The sequence below is a fragment of the Crocodylus siamensis genome, chromosome 9 (assembly GCF_052110815.1).
Source record: "Crocodylus siamensis isolate JL-2025a chromosome 9, ASM5211081v1, whole genome shotgun sequence".
Taxonomy (NCBI): Eukaryota; Metazoa; Chordata; order Crocodylia; family Crocodylidae; genus Crocodylus; species Crocodylus siamensis.
Genome location: NC_143403.1, coordinates 64,748,580 through 64,762,905, shown reverse-complemented (window position 1 = coordinate 64,762,905; position 14,326 = coordinate 64,748,580). Strand labels below are relative to the sequence as shown.

Here is a 14,326-nt window from a genome sequence, read left to right as displayed (position 1 = left end):
TCCTCTTTCAGCATGGTAATCCAAACTTTGTTCTACAGATTGTGAACATTTCTTATTATAAAATAATAAGGTGCAGTGAAAGAAAAGTGCATGAGCTCTGGCCTCCTTTCTTTTTGTACCAGGACAGCCAGAAAATCAGTGGATGCAGATTTCTGGGAATTTTTCTTGCACAGAGAAATGGATGGCGGCAGGAAGCCCCCTCCCCCAGACCCCAGGGGTGTTCTTGGGGAAAACAGCACTAGCTGCCCCAATTATCCTGGGGACTATGGGCAGCAGGCCTAAATGAGAGCGGTCCAAAATTAGAACCCCGTTGTTGCTAAATACAGCACAAATGGTAAAATTACTGGGTTTTGCTGGTTTTGAAGACTACTCCCCTTAATGGACTTTGCATCCCAGGTACATACAGTCCTCCTTTTCCTAAGTCCTACTTTTTCCCCCCCTTCTTTAGGTCAATATTGGCATTCTCATTGCGGTCACACGAGTCATCTCAAGAATCAGTGCAGACAACTATAAGGTGCATGGAGATGCCAATGCATTCAAGTAAGTCTCTTTCTCATTCAAATTGCTCTGCAGCAAGTTAATTGCTTAGAACTAACTGTGCTCTATCACAGGAATATATTCCAGGCTCCTCTTTGTACGGGTAAAATGACCCTGTAGAAGAAAAACTCGGTTACGGTCAGCAAGTTTGTCTTCCCCATCTTTAATGTAGCCACTGAACATCTATGTTATTATGGAAGAGGGGAGCCAAATTGAGATTAACTCCTTTTTCAGAAGGATTACATTATTCTCTAGCCATCCTCCAAGAATACCCCCCTCACCTGCTGACTCATGATTTTGTTTTCTCTTAAAGCCTTGTTTTATTTCTTCTTGAGAATAGCTACAAAATACTGTCATTAGTTTATACTACAGTACTGCAGCACACCCTCTTTCAAAGGGTACCCATATTCAGCAAAGTATTTAAGCAAATACTTTTCTTCAAGCCATCTCTATTCACCAAAGCATGTAGGCCCATGCAGAATTTCAACAAAGACTTAAGTCCCATTTTTCTGTATCTAATATACTAGGCTGGTGGCCTCTCAGATCCAAACATATACAGACATGAGACTAAATGCTAACTTCTAAAGCTTCTGGGGTTGTGCTGTTACATCTGAGAACTTAAAATAACTTGTTGAACTGAGCTGGGACAAGGTATTTTGCAGTTTATGCAGACATGCTTGTATCTCCTGCAGATGCTTTTAACCAAGTACAGAAAGGGCAGATTGAAAGGCTTAATGAGTATATTACTAGGGCACTTGAAAAATGCGTTGACAGCTTGTTTTTTATGTTCTGAGTCCTGATCCATGATATATTCAGGATTTGGTGCTGCTGTCCTGAAATTCTGACATGCGGAGTCATCTTTATGATTAGATCACTTGTGTAATTTCTGAAATGACAGTAGCTTTCCAATATCAGTAGCACTTACCTAATTAAAGTAAGTTTAGTTATTGTATATCTTTTCTGGAGCAAAAGGAAAAACAGTAAATATGTCTGCACAAAAAATCTATAAGATAATTATTCTGTAATGGATTCAAAACCCTGTGAATTACAATGGCTTGTGGGGCTGGTTTTGGCTGAGTCCCTGTGACCTTCAGAAACATGAACAAACTACCATAGTTTAGGAGACAAATGACCATATAAGTCAATGCCAGTGCTGTATTTTCAGTTAGTGTTATAAACAGCCTCTATAAATTAATACCAGCTACAGAGATACGCTGTGTAGATCTTTTGGTGACTGGTATTATAAAGAAAAATCATGATTCAGCTTGTGTACAGGGCAGGTGGTAGAACAGGGAAGTGCAAATGAATAATACTGTCCTTAATTTACATAACACCAGGAACAGAATCAGCATGCCTGAGACCTAGCCTAAAAATGTTTTTTTTTGAATCACTAAAGACAATGTGGTTTGATGTTGTAGGGTCTCTCTTGAGTTGTTCTCCTGCATCCTCAAATGCGGGGATCTGACCTAAATCTCCCTCTCAAAGAATTTCTACTGTAAATGGTATCATTGGTGAAAGTCATTATCTAATTTTAATTCTGGAGTGCCTCACAGTGTCCTAGGTGCATGGTAGCCCAGAAAAAAGATATGAGCCTTGATAGGGACAGCTTCAAACTTTATTATTACTACTGCAGTATAGTTCGTGCAGGAGCTCGAACATGACCCGGTACAAAGGCATGACCGAAAGATGTTTCCTAGCCCAAGGAGCTTATCATCAAATGTCAGACCTTCCATAACAAGGAGGATAATAAAGCAATATGGAAATGTAGCAGGAGGATAGAAAGCAGTAGGATAATAATGTTGTTGTTCAGTGGAGGAGTGCATATAGCATGGTAGCACAACTTCACTTACAGCATTAAATATACATAAAACAGGTGTATCATAGTTAGCTGATTTCCTGTGGGATCATTTGTAGAAGGATGCTTTATCAGGAGAATTTGGGTGGCTTTCTGAGCTGGTTTTTGGAAGGCACTGAGATCCCGATTAGCAAAGTGTTTAGGCATGCATCGGTGTTTCATGCTTTAGAGGATGTCACGTCTGATGTGGTTGTCAGAAAAGAAGAAAAATGAATCATCAAGCAGTGGCTTTAGCTGAATTTAGTTTTGCTCATTTGCAGTTAGTATTCAGTTAGTACTCAGTATGCAGTTGTATTGTTTGTGGACTTGGGGGAGGATTGTATTTTTGGTGTTAAAGGGTAGAGATCACGCTTTATTTTGGAATTTTACCAAAAAGAATAAAACTAAACTGTACCAGAGTCCCCGGAGTTTTGCCAGCTGCGTAAAATACTTATTTTTTTTCAGTAAAAAGTGAAGTAAGTGATATTTCTAAATATCAGAGAATCTGGAATGTTGATTAAAGGCTGTTAAGCATCTTTCAGGGAATGAGCATAGCAAAAGTGAGACAATGACATAGAGCAAAGGGAAATCAAAGCAATTAGTTCTGTGGTTTCTGTGACACTACTGTCGCTAAGAACCACAAGGTAGTTTCTGAGTCAAAAAAGTTCAGTTAATGTGGGAAGAGATCACTGGAGACTGCAAAATGTTTCATGTAATACAATCTTTAAAGGGCCTGTCAGGAATCCATCTGGATAGTACAATATATTTGACATGAGCTATGGTGGAAAGTGTAATAAGTCAGAAGGAATTTGTCAGCTGTATTTTTTTGAAAACACAGCATGATTAAAATGGCATAACATGGTTTTGGTGAGACAAGAAAACACGTTGGATAAGATCTGAATAGGTTCACTAGGCACTGTTACTTAGGTATTGCTGCCTCTAACTTTGGCATGCCTGGGTCTATGAACATTATTCTTATAGCCACAATTAAGACCTAGGATTATGCACAGCTTTAGATGCCTCTGAATTTGGAGTTAGTCACCTTGGCTGTCTGTACAGTGAACAGGGAGAGTCGATCATCTTCAACGGGTGACTCAGAAAAGCAGGAGGCACTTCGAGTTAGTCAATAGGAAACACCAAGCACAGTGGTATCTGCATTTCTACCCATCTCGGAAGTGTAGGTGCTCAACTCGGGCAGCACACTAAGCATCTCCAGGCACTTGGGATCCAGAGTGTCGAGGCCCTCTTGTCAGAGCAGTACCTAACTAACTGGTGTTAGTCCCATTCACTTCAAATCTAAATGTAGGTCTTACATTTAGGCACCCAAACCTGACAAATCTACTTTACAGCTCTTATGAGAAAATCCAACTCCATAGCTGCCAGGGTTGGCTACTGGAGGCAAACTTTCACTAGACTGAGAAATGTCAACCTGCTCATGAAAAGAAAGCTGATAAAAGTTCTGATATATACTGGTATAAGCGAAAAAACCCAGTTGACAAAAACAATTAAATGAGAGTAATTATACTATAGGCACAGTTTAGGCATACAGGGCTATACAGTCCATTACACAAAGTAGGAGAGATTTCCCCCTAATATAGGAGAAGTTGATCTTCCAAGGTACTCTAGGTGCTCTCTGCTTCTCTTAAATACACTAGGAGTGGAAGAGACGCTTAGCACTTGGGCAAATCAGACCTCAAGTGGGTGCCAGGCACTTGACATACTTGGCAGAAGAAGGACACAGCATGATGACACAAGCTGAAAAGAATATGTATCGGTAAAGAAGTGCTGGTTGTCCTAACACATTTAGGTTCCCTAAATATGAAGTTTCTTGGCAACGTAAGTGGATATTATCAACAATAACTTGTTTCTCCTGGCAACAGACAGCAATAAAATGATGTAATTATTTACAATAATTGTTCATGATTTTCCATATGGCAACAGATCCAGTCATCATGCTCACTCCAGTACAACTAGGGGACAGCATATGCCAATGTTTCGCTAGAAGTGCGGCATCTACTAAAACCATGCATTTTGCTAACTCCTCTTGACTATGAACTATCCTGTACTGTCCTTGTTCAGAAATCTGAGCTTTGTTGTTTTGCACACTGAATTTGCTCAAAGCTTTATTTTTAGCTGATAAGTCCTGAATATCATATATTCTAAAACAAAAGTAGGAGAAACAGGAAGTTCCTGTCTCATGTTCAGAGTCCAGTTTCATTCTTAATGGGAATCAGGTCCCTACTCTGTATAGATTCAGGTTGAATATTACAGGCTGAGAGCCTGTCTCAGTTGAGCTGCCGCCTGTCACTGTGAAGGGATTGGGCAGAGCTTTAGCTTATCATTTATTCCAGTTTCAAAGACTAAAGTTTAGCTCAACACACCCTCCCCCAAATCACCAATGAAGATATTAAAGAATACCAGCCCAAGGACCGAACCCTGTGAGACCCCGCTGCCCACCTCCGTCCAGGGTGAAAATGACCCATCAACCACCACTCTCTGGGTGCGGTCCCTAAGCCAGTTGGCCACCCCCCTGACTGTGTAGGCATCCGCTCCACAGCCCGTTATCTTCCCTATGAGAATAGGACGCGAAACTGTGTCAAAGGCCTTCCTAAAATCCAGGTAGATGACATCGGCCTCCGCTCCTGTGTCAAGGCAGTGTGTGACCTGGTCATAAAAGGCTATAAGGTTTGTCAGGCAGGATCTACCGGCAATGAACCCATGCTGGTTTCCTTTCAGCATCGTTTCCCCTGCTGGGCTTTCACGAATACGCTCTTTGATGATTTTTTATAGTATTTTCCCAGGGATAGAGGTAAGACTGACTAGCCTAAAGTTACCCAGCTCTCCCGTTTTCCCCTTCTTAAAAATGGGCACCATGCTGGCCTTTTTTCCAGTCCTCAGGGACCTGCCCAGAGCACCTGTCCACTAAACCAGCCATGCCAGTGGCTCAGCAATGACACCAGCCAATTCCTTTAGTCCCTGCAATAGCGCGCCAGGGTGGTGTATGCCTCGTTGGCAGCTGCCCCCTGCTTCCACTGCCTATATATCTCTTTGCCCCCAGTCTTTCCTGAAGCTCCCTGTTCAGCCAAGGGGGCTTTTTATCCCCTTAGCCCCTTTCCTGCATAAGGGGATAGACTGCTTTTGTGCTACAAGGATCACTCCCTTGAGAAACTTCCAGCCCTCTTGGACCCCCATTATCCCAATGCTCTTGAGTTTGGCCACCTCACTAACTAGGTTCCTAAGTTTAGTAAAGTTGGCCCTTCTTAAGTCTAAAACTCTAGCATCACTAGATATTTTTGTCACCCGTCGCTGGATAGTGAACTCTACCAAGTGGTGGTCACTATCACCCAAGTTACTGTGTACCTGCAGGTCCCCCACGAGATCACCCCCTGTTGCTCGGACCAGGTCCAGCAAGGCGCTACCCCTGGTGGGACTGGACATTATCTGGGTTAGGGGGAAGTCCTGCACACAGTGTAAGAACCTTCTTGAGCGGCTTGTTTTGGCTGCGTGTTCCTCCCAGCTGATATCCGGGTAATTTGGGTCCCCCATGACCACTGCCTCCCTCACCGGTAGGATTCACAGCAAAATGATTAATTCTAAGACCTACTGAGGAAGACACTTTCTGGAGCAGAAGGTGGTTAAGTTCAACAATTCTAGGTAATTTGAGCTTTAAGTTAGTGTGACAGGTCCCATATATTCCATATATTCTCATGCATATGCTTTTTTTAATTTGCTGCCTGTGAACAATATTGACACAAAACTCGAATGATGTTCTCAGTAACTGAAGACAAGCATGGGCTGAAGCAAGTGTATTCAAACATTTATATAAGAACTAACATAATATTTTTAAATGTTCCATCTGGTTCTACTAGTCCCTGATACAAAAACATATGTAGGCAAATGCCCAATTTTAACCATGGCTAGTGTCTCTGAGTACAATGGGCAACCCCTCTTCAATTCTCTTGGGTTTGGGCGAGGGAGAGTTGCTGTCCTCTGCTAGGATGAGGAAAAATGGCCAGGTTGGCTCTGTTCTCACAAATATGAGTATTTCTCCGTATAAAAAAGTGAAAAAGTCCATGCTAATATCTCACATAGAATCATTTTGATGAAGTAAGCTGAAAGCTCCCGGATTCATTAGGAATAAGAGTTTGCAGGTTTTTCGAAGGCCTAATTATTAGAGGCATAAGGGACTTCAGATAATCAAAATTCCTCTCTCAATCTTTATTTCAACAAGGATCTTTTTAGCTTTGAAACCAAGATACCAGCTTTAGAAATTTCACTGTATTTTCCAGCATGCTCTTTTTTGAATTACATTCCTCCTACAGAGTTTTGTTAACTTACAGAATTGCTTCTCACTGTTTTCTTTGCACTGGTCCAATGGGTTGGAAAAAATCAGTATGATTTATATAAAATCTACTTTTCGTAAGCTAGTGAACCAGATGGCTATCACAATGAGCCATGGAGAAAGTGATGATGACATAATTAGAACAATGCCTTAGCATTTTACTCTATTTCTTTGTTTCCCTTTTTCATGTCTTTAATATCCTTTCAGTAAGATAAGAAAACAGTCCCTTAATCCTCTGCTCAGTGGCATTTTTTCCTGTTCAGTTAAATGAACTGAGGAGATCTGGAAGACATGCACACACACATACTCCAATGAAGATGGCCCCTATCTGGCTCCCATTAAAGCCAATAGGCTGCTTCCCATCAGCTTCAGCTGGGACAGGCTAAGCACCTATGTTCTGTTTCCCTGAAAACTCGATGAAGACTTTATGAGACACAAATCTTTGAAGAAACTTCCCAAATTGCTAGCTGAGCAATGCTTAACTTGTGATTATACCCACTCCTTTTGCATGCATTTTGGGTGTCACACATCAGCCTTTGCAGGTACAATTTGAGCCTGTTAAAGCTGTGCAGGCCATTAGAGATTTCAGCATTTCCCATAAAGACTGTGTGGTTTAAAGGAGAGGCTCATGTGGAAATGTGTTATGTCTTGGCTAAAGACATTACACCTCCCTAGTGACTTGTCCCACAAAAAATGTAACTTCAGCTTATCTAGACATAGCTGAGAGCGCTTTGAATTAGCTAGATTGGATGCAGTACAGACACAATAGTGAGAAACTCAGCATAGATTGCAAAACCCATCCGAGAAGATGAGTAAATATTCAGGCGGTTAATATGTCTTGAGCTGTATGGTGCTCTAGATACACTGCTGGGGAACCTGACTTGGCCAGGCCAAAGGCATGTCTGGCTTTTGTGTGGCAGTGTAGAGAGAGCTTATTACTATACTCAGTTAATGGAATTACTATTTTAACTCCAATGGTAGAGGCCTATACTTCCTCCTTGAGCTAAAGGTGTCCTTAGTTCTGTTCCCACTGCCAATCCATAAGGTAAGTAGAACAAAATAGTATACTGCAGTAGATCAACTTCTCTGGACTTCCCGTGCTGAAAATAAGCTGCCTGTGACTGGGAAAACAGGTAGCACCTGGACAGACGCACACTATCCTTTCCTGATGTGTGTAGAATCAGGGCAATATTTTTTTTTTTTTTTTTTTTTTGGTGAGGACAGATAGTCACAGACCTGTAACTCCAAATTTTTAAGGTCCTTAAAGAAATGCTGTTCGTGTTACAAAGTAGAAGTTGGTTCCTAAGCCAAGTGCTAAATAAGGATACGCACCATTAACAACCATGCAGGAAAAATGTTTGTTTCCTCTTGAAAGCGCTCTTATTAAAGTCCAAAAATTTAAACAGCATAAAGTCACAGAAAATAAATGCCAAGTTATCTGATGTTGTTAAAGCCTTGAGATACAAGCCTTTCTTCTTTATTATTTGGATAAGTGGAAAACAAAACATTAATTCAGCTAAGCCAGTGACTTCTTGTATTTCCTAATTTAGACTAGCTGTTCATCCTATTTCCATGATCTAAGGATTACAGCTACATAACTCATGCTCTTTTCATTTCCTTGAGGCATGTATTTTTATTTTATGACAGCGATTACTATACAAATGCCCTTATTGGTAGCGTAGCTATTGTCAGTACTTCGCCAGAAACACTGAAACAGCTCTTGTTCTAGCCCACGGACGGGCAGTTATTTCGGGTGGAGGGCTGCTTACTGAGTTTTGGCAAGCCATCGAGGGCCGCATGACAGGCAGCCCGGGGCAGATAAATATAAATTTTCTAAATTTTTTAAGGGCCCCGCGGGCCGGACAGAATGGCCTGGCAGACCGCATCTAGGCCGCATTTTGTCCATCCCTGATCTAGCCTCTTTCAAACATGTGTCAGAAAGCTTATTTGTATGTTGATGCGGCAACATTTCTTGTGGACGGAGTGGTGGAGTAAAGGGGCACCTTCCACTTCCAAGGGCCATGAGAAGGGCTTAGTATGACCACAAAATGCAAAAAGCAGCCATTTCCATTAGTCCTCATCAGAGTTACCTTTCCTGTAATGGAGGAATAAAAGTTTGCAGAGAACAGAGAAGCTTTGACGGAGAAGAGGGAATCAACGCGTCTCTGTCGAGGGCTGGAGTTCCTCACAGGACTGGACGCAGCGGAGACCAATTCACTGAGATCCCAGGTATTATGTACTGCATGAGAACCGGAGAACCGCAAGTGTCTATGAATGGATGTCGCAAAGAGTGGCTTCATTAGCTTAGATTTTAAAGGTGATTTTATTTATTTTGGTTCTTTGCAAGAATGAGCCTGGCTTGTTACAAAAAACTGTTGATGTCACTGAAAGTCTTCCTGTTGACTCAGGTGGCAGCTGGATCAGGCCCGTAATCTCTGATGTGGCGCCCCTGCTGAGCAAAGCTGCCAAAATCCTCTGATGTGCCTGAGACCTCAGGAAACACTGAACCGTAGTGTACCCACAGTTTGTTGCAAAAGCTTTTCAGCCAAGCTCCAAACACATATTCAAGGAGCTGTGTGAGACTTGGAAGCTTTAACTAGCTGGATTTTCAGCCTGCCAGCTCTTAAACTTCCATTTGTTAGGGAACTGGAAGCACAAACTATGCATAGGATTGGCAAACTAATCTAGGCACATACAGCTGCTCCTCTCCTATGTCAGTTTTAGTTGTTTTACACTTCTTAAGTGATGGTACCGCAGCAACCTTTCAATTCAATTTGGATTTTTTCATTCCACCTGCCGGTATTCTTGCTAACAGATTTCTGACATGAATATTTGTCAATATGTTTCATTTTGGAGTACATTCTTGTTAGGCATAACTAACCTGGGCTCTTCTCCAACAGCTCATGATGCCGCGCACATCCACAGGGTTCGTCTCTGTAGCAGAATATTCCAAAGCAGTTTGCAAAGCCATACATTAGGAGGAGCATGCTGACTGCACTAAAGCAAACTTCCCATCTCCATAAACGATACAAACAACGAGCCATTCTGTTTCATGGCCCTTAATCAGCGTTTCATTCTCTTTATAAACGTTCCTTCCCTCCGTTTAGCCAAGCCACAATTTATTTCAAGCTAATGTGATACAAGCTTCTTGGTTATGCTTGCAAACATTGGTCTTTCTATTAGCAATGATCAGCGCCTCTGTATATTTGTCGTGCGTCTCTTTTTGAATGTTTTTTACCTATGATATGAAACAGGAGCTGAAAGATATTTCTTTCAAAGGACTCTTTTAGTTCATCTTACACAACGGCAAGTGGTCAATCACATGCCTCTTTGAAGCAGTGCATGGACTAATAGCGGCTCTCCAACTGCTGGCCATAACACTACGCTATGATTGAATTCAACCACTTTACTTCTCTCTGGTGGCCATTCATGTAATGCCCATTGAAAAAACGGATTAGTGAGGAGCCTGGATCTGGAACTTTCCTCAAAGTACATGAGGGTGCAAACTCTGTGCTACTAGTTAAAATATTTTTCGTCTCACTGGACAACAAATGCCACAGCTGCAACACTTGGATACATCTTTTTTTTTTTTAAATGTACTGTTGTCCTGAGCCCCTGCTTTCATTTGTTCTGTTTTTTTCCTGGTTTCTTGTCTTCACTTTTTAATGGGTAGATTTCCTTCAGTAGTTTGGCAAGTCAAGTCTGCTTTCAGCAATTATTTTTCTTGACAATTTCCAACGGTGCGTAAGGAATCGCATTCATTGAACATGGCTTCAAACAGAGTGAGGGATGTACTTCATGAAAACTCTTTGAAGGGAGAGAGTGAAGACATTAAGACAATAGTATTAAGTGATGATAATTAGCAAGCTGAAGTGCTACTGCTGAGGATAATGTCTTAAACCTAATTAAATCTTCAGCTCATTGTATATGATCAAATACCAATGTTGTTTGGGTCACATAAGGAGAATTCTGATATAATTAAAAGTTCCTGGTTTTGCAAATGGGAAATGGAAACAATAAAGATGTAGTGCTAATGTGGCAGGGACCCATCAGTGATATTAAACATGAAGGTACTGTCCAATCCATAAGGCCAAATATTGGGTCTTATAGTCACACTGAAATTCCCATTCAGCCAAATATTTAAGCACATTGTAAAAGATAATGTCCCTCAACAAGGCACCCTGTTGCAAGTAGTTGCTGTCCTATAAGTTCCTCCATTTCCTCTTCCTCTTCTTTTTGAAGATCTCAAGACTTTGCTTATACCCTTACTTTCAGCTGTTTATTAACACTGTCAGTTCCTGATGGTTCTGGAGTGTCTCTGTGTTCAGCACCATCACGCCAAAGTTTTTGTGTGCTTGTTTTCTTCTGCCACTCCTGGGCTCCCCTCAACCTGATTTGTCTTCTCAAGCAGCCAAATCCTTGACTTTTGCCAGCACTTTCCAGTGGGCAGGAGAAATCCCAAACTAAATACCAACCACGTGTGATACTCACCACATTGAGTTCATCACCACAGCTCCATTCCTTGTGCCGGCTCATGAGCCCAGAGGGTTGCCTCCCATCTTTTCATTTCATTTCTCTACTGCTCCTCTCTCGTGCAGATTTGGCTCTCCATCCCAAGGGGCTTCTCCCCCATTCCCAGATGCCAACTCGTTCTTTATAGAAAGCACATGCTCTCTATTTATGCATATTAAAAAAGAGACTAATTAGACACAGGTTGGCTGGCCAGCTGCATCTTGACCCTTCTACACATGTACTCAACTTTTTCCTAATCAGTGCAGTACTTGGACATCTGTTTAAGTGATTGCAATTTTGAATCACTGTTGTTTTAGTTAGGATTCAGTTGGGTCTCTGCACCCATGGAACCTTCCAATCCCCCTTCTGAGACGATACCAGAAAACTATTTTAAAATTTAAGTTGTCGGGGGCCTGCCCATATTAACTCCAATGGACGTGGGTTCAGGCACGTTATTTCTAAATCTCATGCAAATAATGCAAAGGCAATCAGCAGATCTAGCTCCAAAGCACTGTCCTGAATCAACAATTTGTACAAGACCATCAGAAATCTCCATTATAACATGCAGAGTGCTATTAACTAACAGGATGATTGGCAGATATTTCCTTTTAGTGGTTTTAATATTGCCTTTGAGAGCTTACTATAAATGAACAAAACTAGTGCTACTGGTGGTGACCAAATTATTTTGTGTAACTATTTCCATGATACACACCTATATGGACAGAATGTACCAGCAGAATTTGATGTTCATGAAGGGCTGGACTGTCTGAATAAGAAATGTGATACTCAATAGGGCTGTTTAGTGTGCGGCTAAGAATGGAGTTTATTCAACTTTGGCTAATTAGATCCCATTCATGAATCCAGCCAACTGACTCCTAGCTGACAGAAAAAAACTGATGAGGCCCCAAACAGATTTGAAACAGAAGTAACCAAAACCCTACAACTATAGGACTTGATCCTGCAGGTTACTGGATGCTCAAGACAGGAACTGATTTGTAGTCAGGTATATGTTGCTAATGCTCATGCTATATCACTGAAGGAGAAACAGACCTTTGGAAATGATTGAGTTGTCAATGGGTCAGGTGGATCAGCCCCAAGACCTACTTAAGTCAAAGGAGGGATTGCACTGGATTTAATTATTATATGGCTCTTATATGCTAGCCACGTCCATAAGGCTGGGCTGTACCTTGGGATATCTGATAAACACCAGTGGAAGCAGGATTTTCATAAGCAAGAGAGGGGCATGCAGGACAGGAGTGGGTATGAATAAAGTGTTTGAAATCTAAAATTGACACCTTGGAGCATAATCAGAAGGACTTTGGGGGGGGAAAATGAACACTTTTTAAAGTCAGATCATAAAAAGAATGTGCCTTGTTGGCTTTGTCCAGGGAACAGCACTTTGATACATTTATTCAGAGCTTTTGCTTTTGATTCCACTGATGCTGCTAGATCAGCTGTAGCATAATGGTATTTTTCTTTCCTTAGTGGAAGATTCGCGTGCTATGCTCCTGGCACATCTCCCTTCTGTTTCCCACATTTTTGTTCCCGCTGAAAGGATCAATGGCTAGGGATGGGCTTGTTTATAAGTAGCTCACTGCTTGATTAAGAACAAATGCACTAGTGTAAATTATCTCACAGCATGAGAAGTCACCAAACTTGACAAAAGGTACAACTGTTCAGTTTAAAAGAATGGGTCTGATTTATCAATCCTTAGCAAATTGCTATAATAGTTTCACATGGCTGAACTGACAGGAGGCATTGATATTCTACACCCTGCATAGAAAATGGTTATTTGGCAATATAGATTCTCTCTGAAGAAAAATATTAACTTTACAAACATCGTGGTTCAGTCAGTGGATAGGCTGCTGGTCTAGTTTTGGTATTCCCGGACCAAAAAAGCACAATGTGCAGTCTCTGCCACTAAATTGCTGTGCATCCACACGCAACTCACTTTATTACTCTGCTTCTGTTTCTACTCTCAGTCTTGCCTGTTTAGACTGTAACCTCTTTGGGGCAAGGATTCTTTTCATTGTCAGTCTCGTTTTGCTTCAGCAGGCTTTGGATAAGGCCCATCTAGCTCAGTGGGATCCCACAACCTTAGTCGGGGCCGTAACACACCACTGTATCTAAGTACAAATAATATTATAGGTTTTGGAACCCCCAGTGAATAATCAAGGCCTCTGAAGTTCACATTTCTTTCTTACCCAAATTGTCTTAAAATTTCAGTCCTGAAGTATGTGTTTATCTTTCTGTTTGTTGCTCAAGAACTCTGATTTCTAATCTGTTGGACATTTCTGCAGGAGGAAGAAACTGGTATATGAGTCATATCACTTTGCATGGCACCAAAACAACAATTAAATGTTGATTGTTCATCATGAAATGGTCCAACTCGCTGTGAACAGCAATAACTTAAGAGTTTGCTTGGAGTGTTGCGTTTCCATCCTAGAACCGATTTATAATCCTAGAACTCTGTCAGCTTTATGCAGAATAATAAGACAAATATTATAGTTATGCCAGCACATAAACACTTATTCAAACAAGCACCTTGTGCAGAGCTGTAGGCAACTATGTAAATCACTAGAAAAGTCTGACAGAGCTCTTAGCCAAGTCTGATTTGCATATTTCCCCCACAATGCTCTCTCAAAATAAAATAAATGAAAAATATAGGGTACCAACAGAAGAGAAAAGTTCATATTTTAGAATCGGTCTTTTCAAACTCTTAGATTTTTTTTAAGTAAGTAACGTGACTCCATTAACTATAGCTGGTCAATGAGCCCTGAAAACAAAAATAACCATATGTGTACATTGCAAATGTAGCCCTCTACCTCTTCCAAGCTCAAGAGATTATTAGCAGGAACAGACGTTTTATAGAAATGAATGATATGAAAAGAACTTTCATATAAACTCATATAAAATGATTTAATCAGACCATTAGGAGGCAGGAGGAAGCACATGGCTGTCTGTCTTGCCCAAGTTCATCAGGGGCTGGCTCTCCAATGGGCTCTTTCTATCATGCAACCATTGCCAAGAAAGAAAAACCCATGAATACTGGAAGTGCCAGGATACAGAACGTAAATTGCAAAACTCTTGGGTGGGGGTCC

General features: G+C 41.2%; 1 protein-coding gene across 2 annotated transcripts in view; it reads left to right on the top strand.

Annotated features, from left to right (window-relative positions):
• ADGRD1 (adhesion G protein-coupled receptor D1) overlaps positions 1 to 14,326 on the top strand; it is a 237,932-nt gene that overhangs the window by 195,658 nt on the left and 27,948 nt on the right. For both annotated transcript variants that reach the window (XM_090062339.1, XM_090062340.1), the window contains one exon: positions 449 to 540. In XM_090062339.1, coding sequence (XP_089918465.1) covers positions 449 to 540 — 92 coding nt within the window. The remainder of the gene's footprint in view (positions 1 to 448; positions 541 to 14,326) is intronic.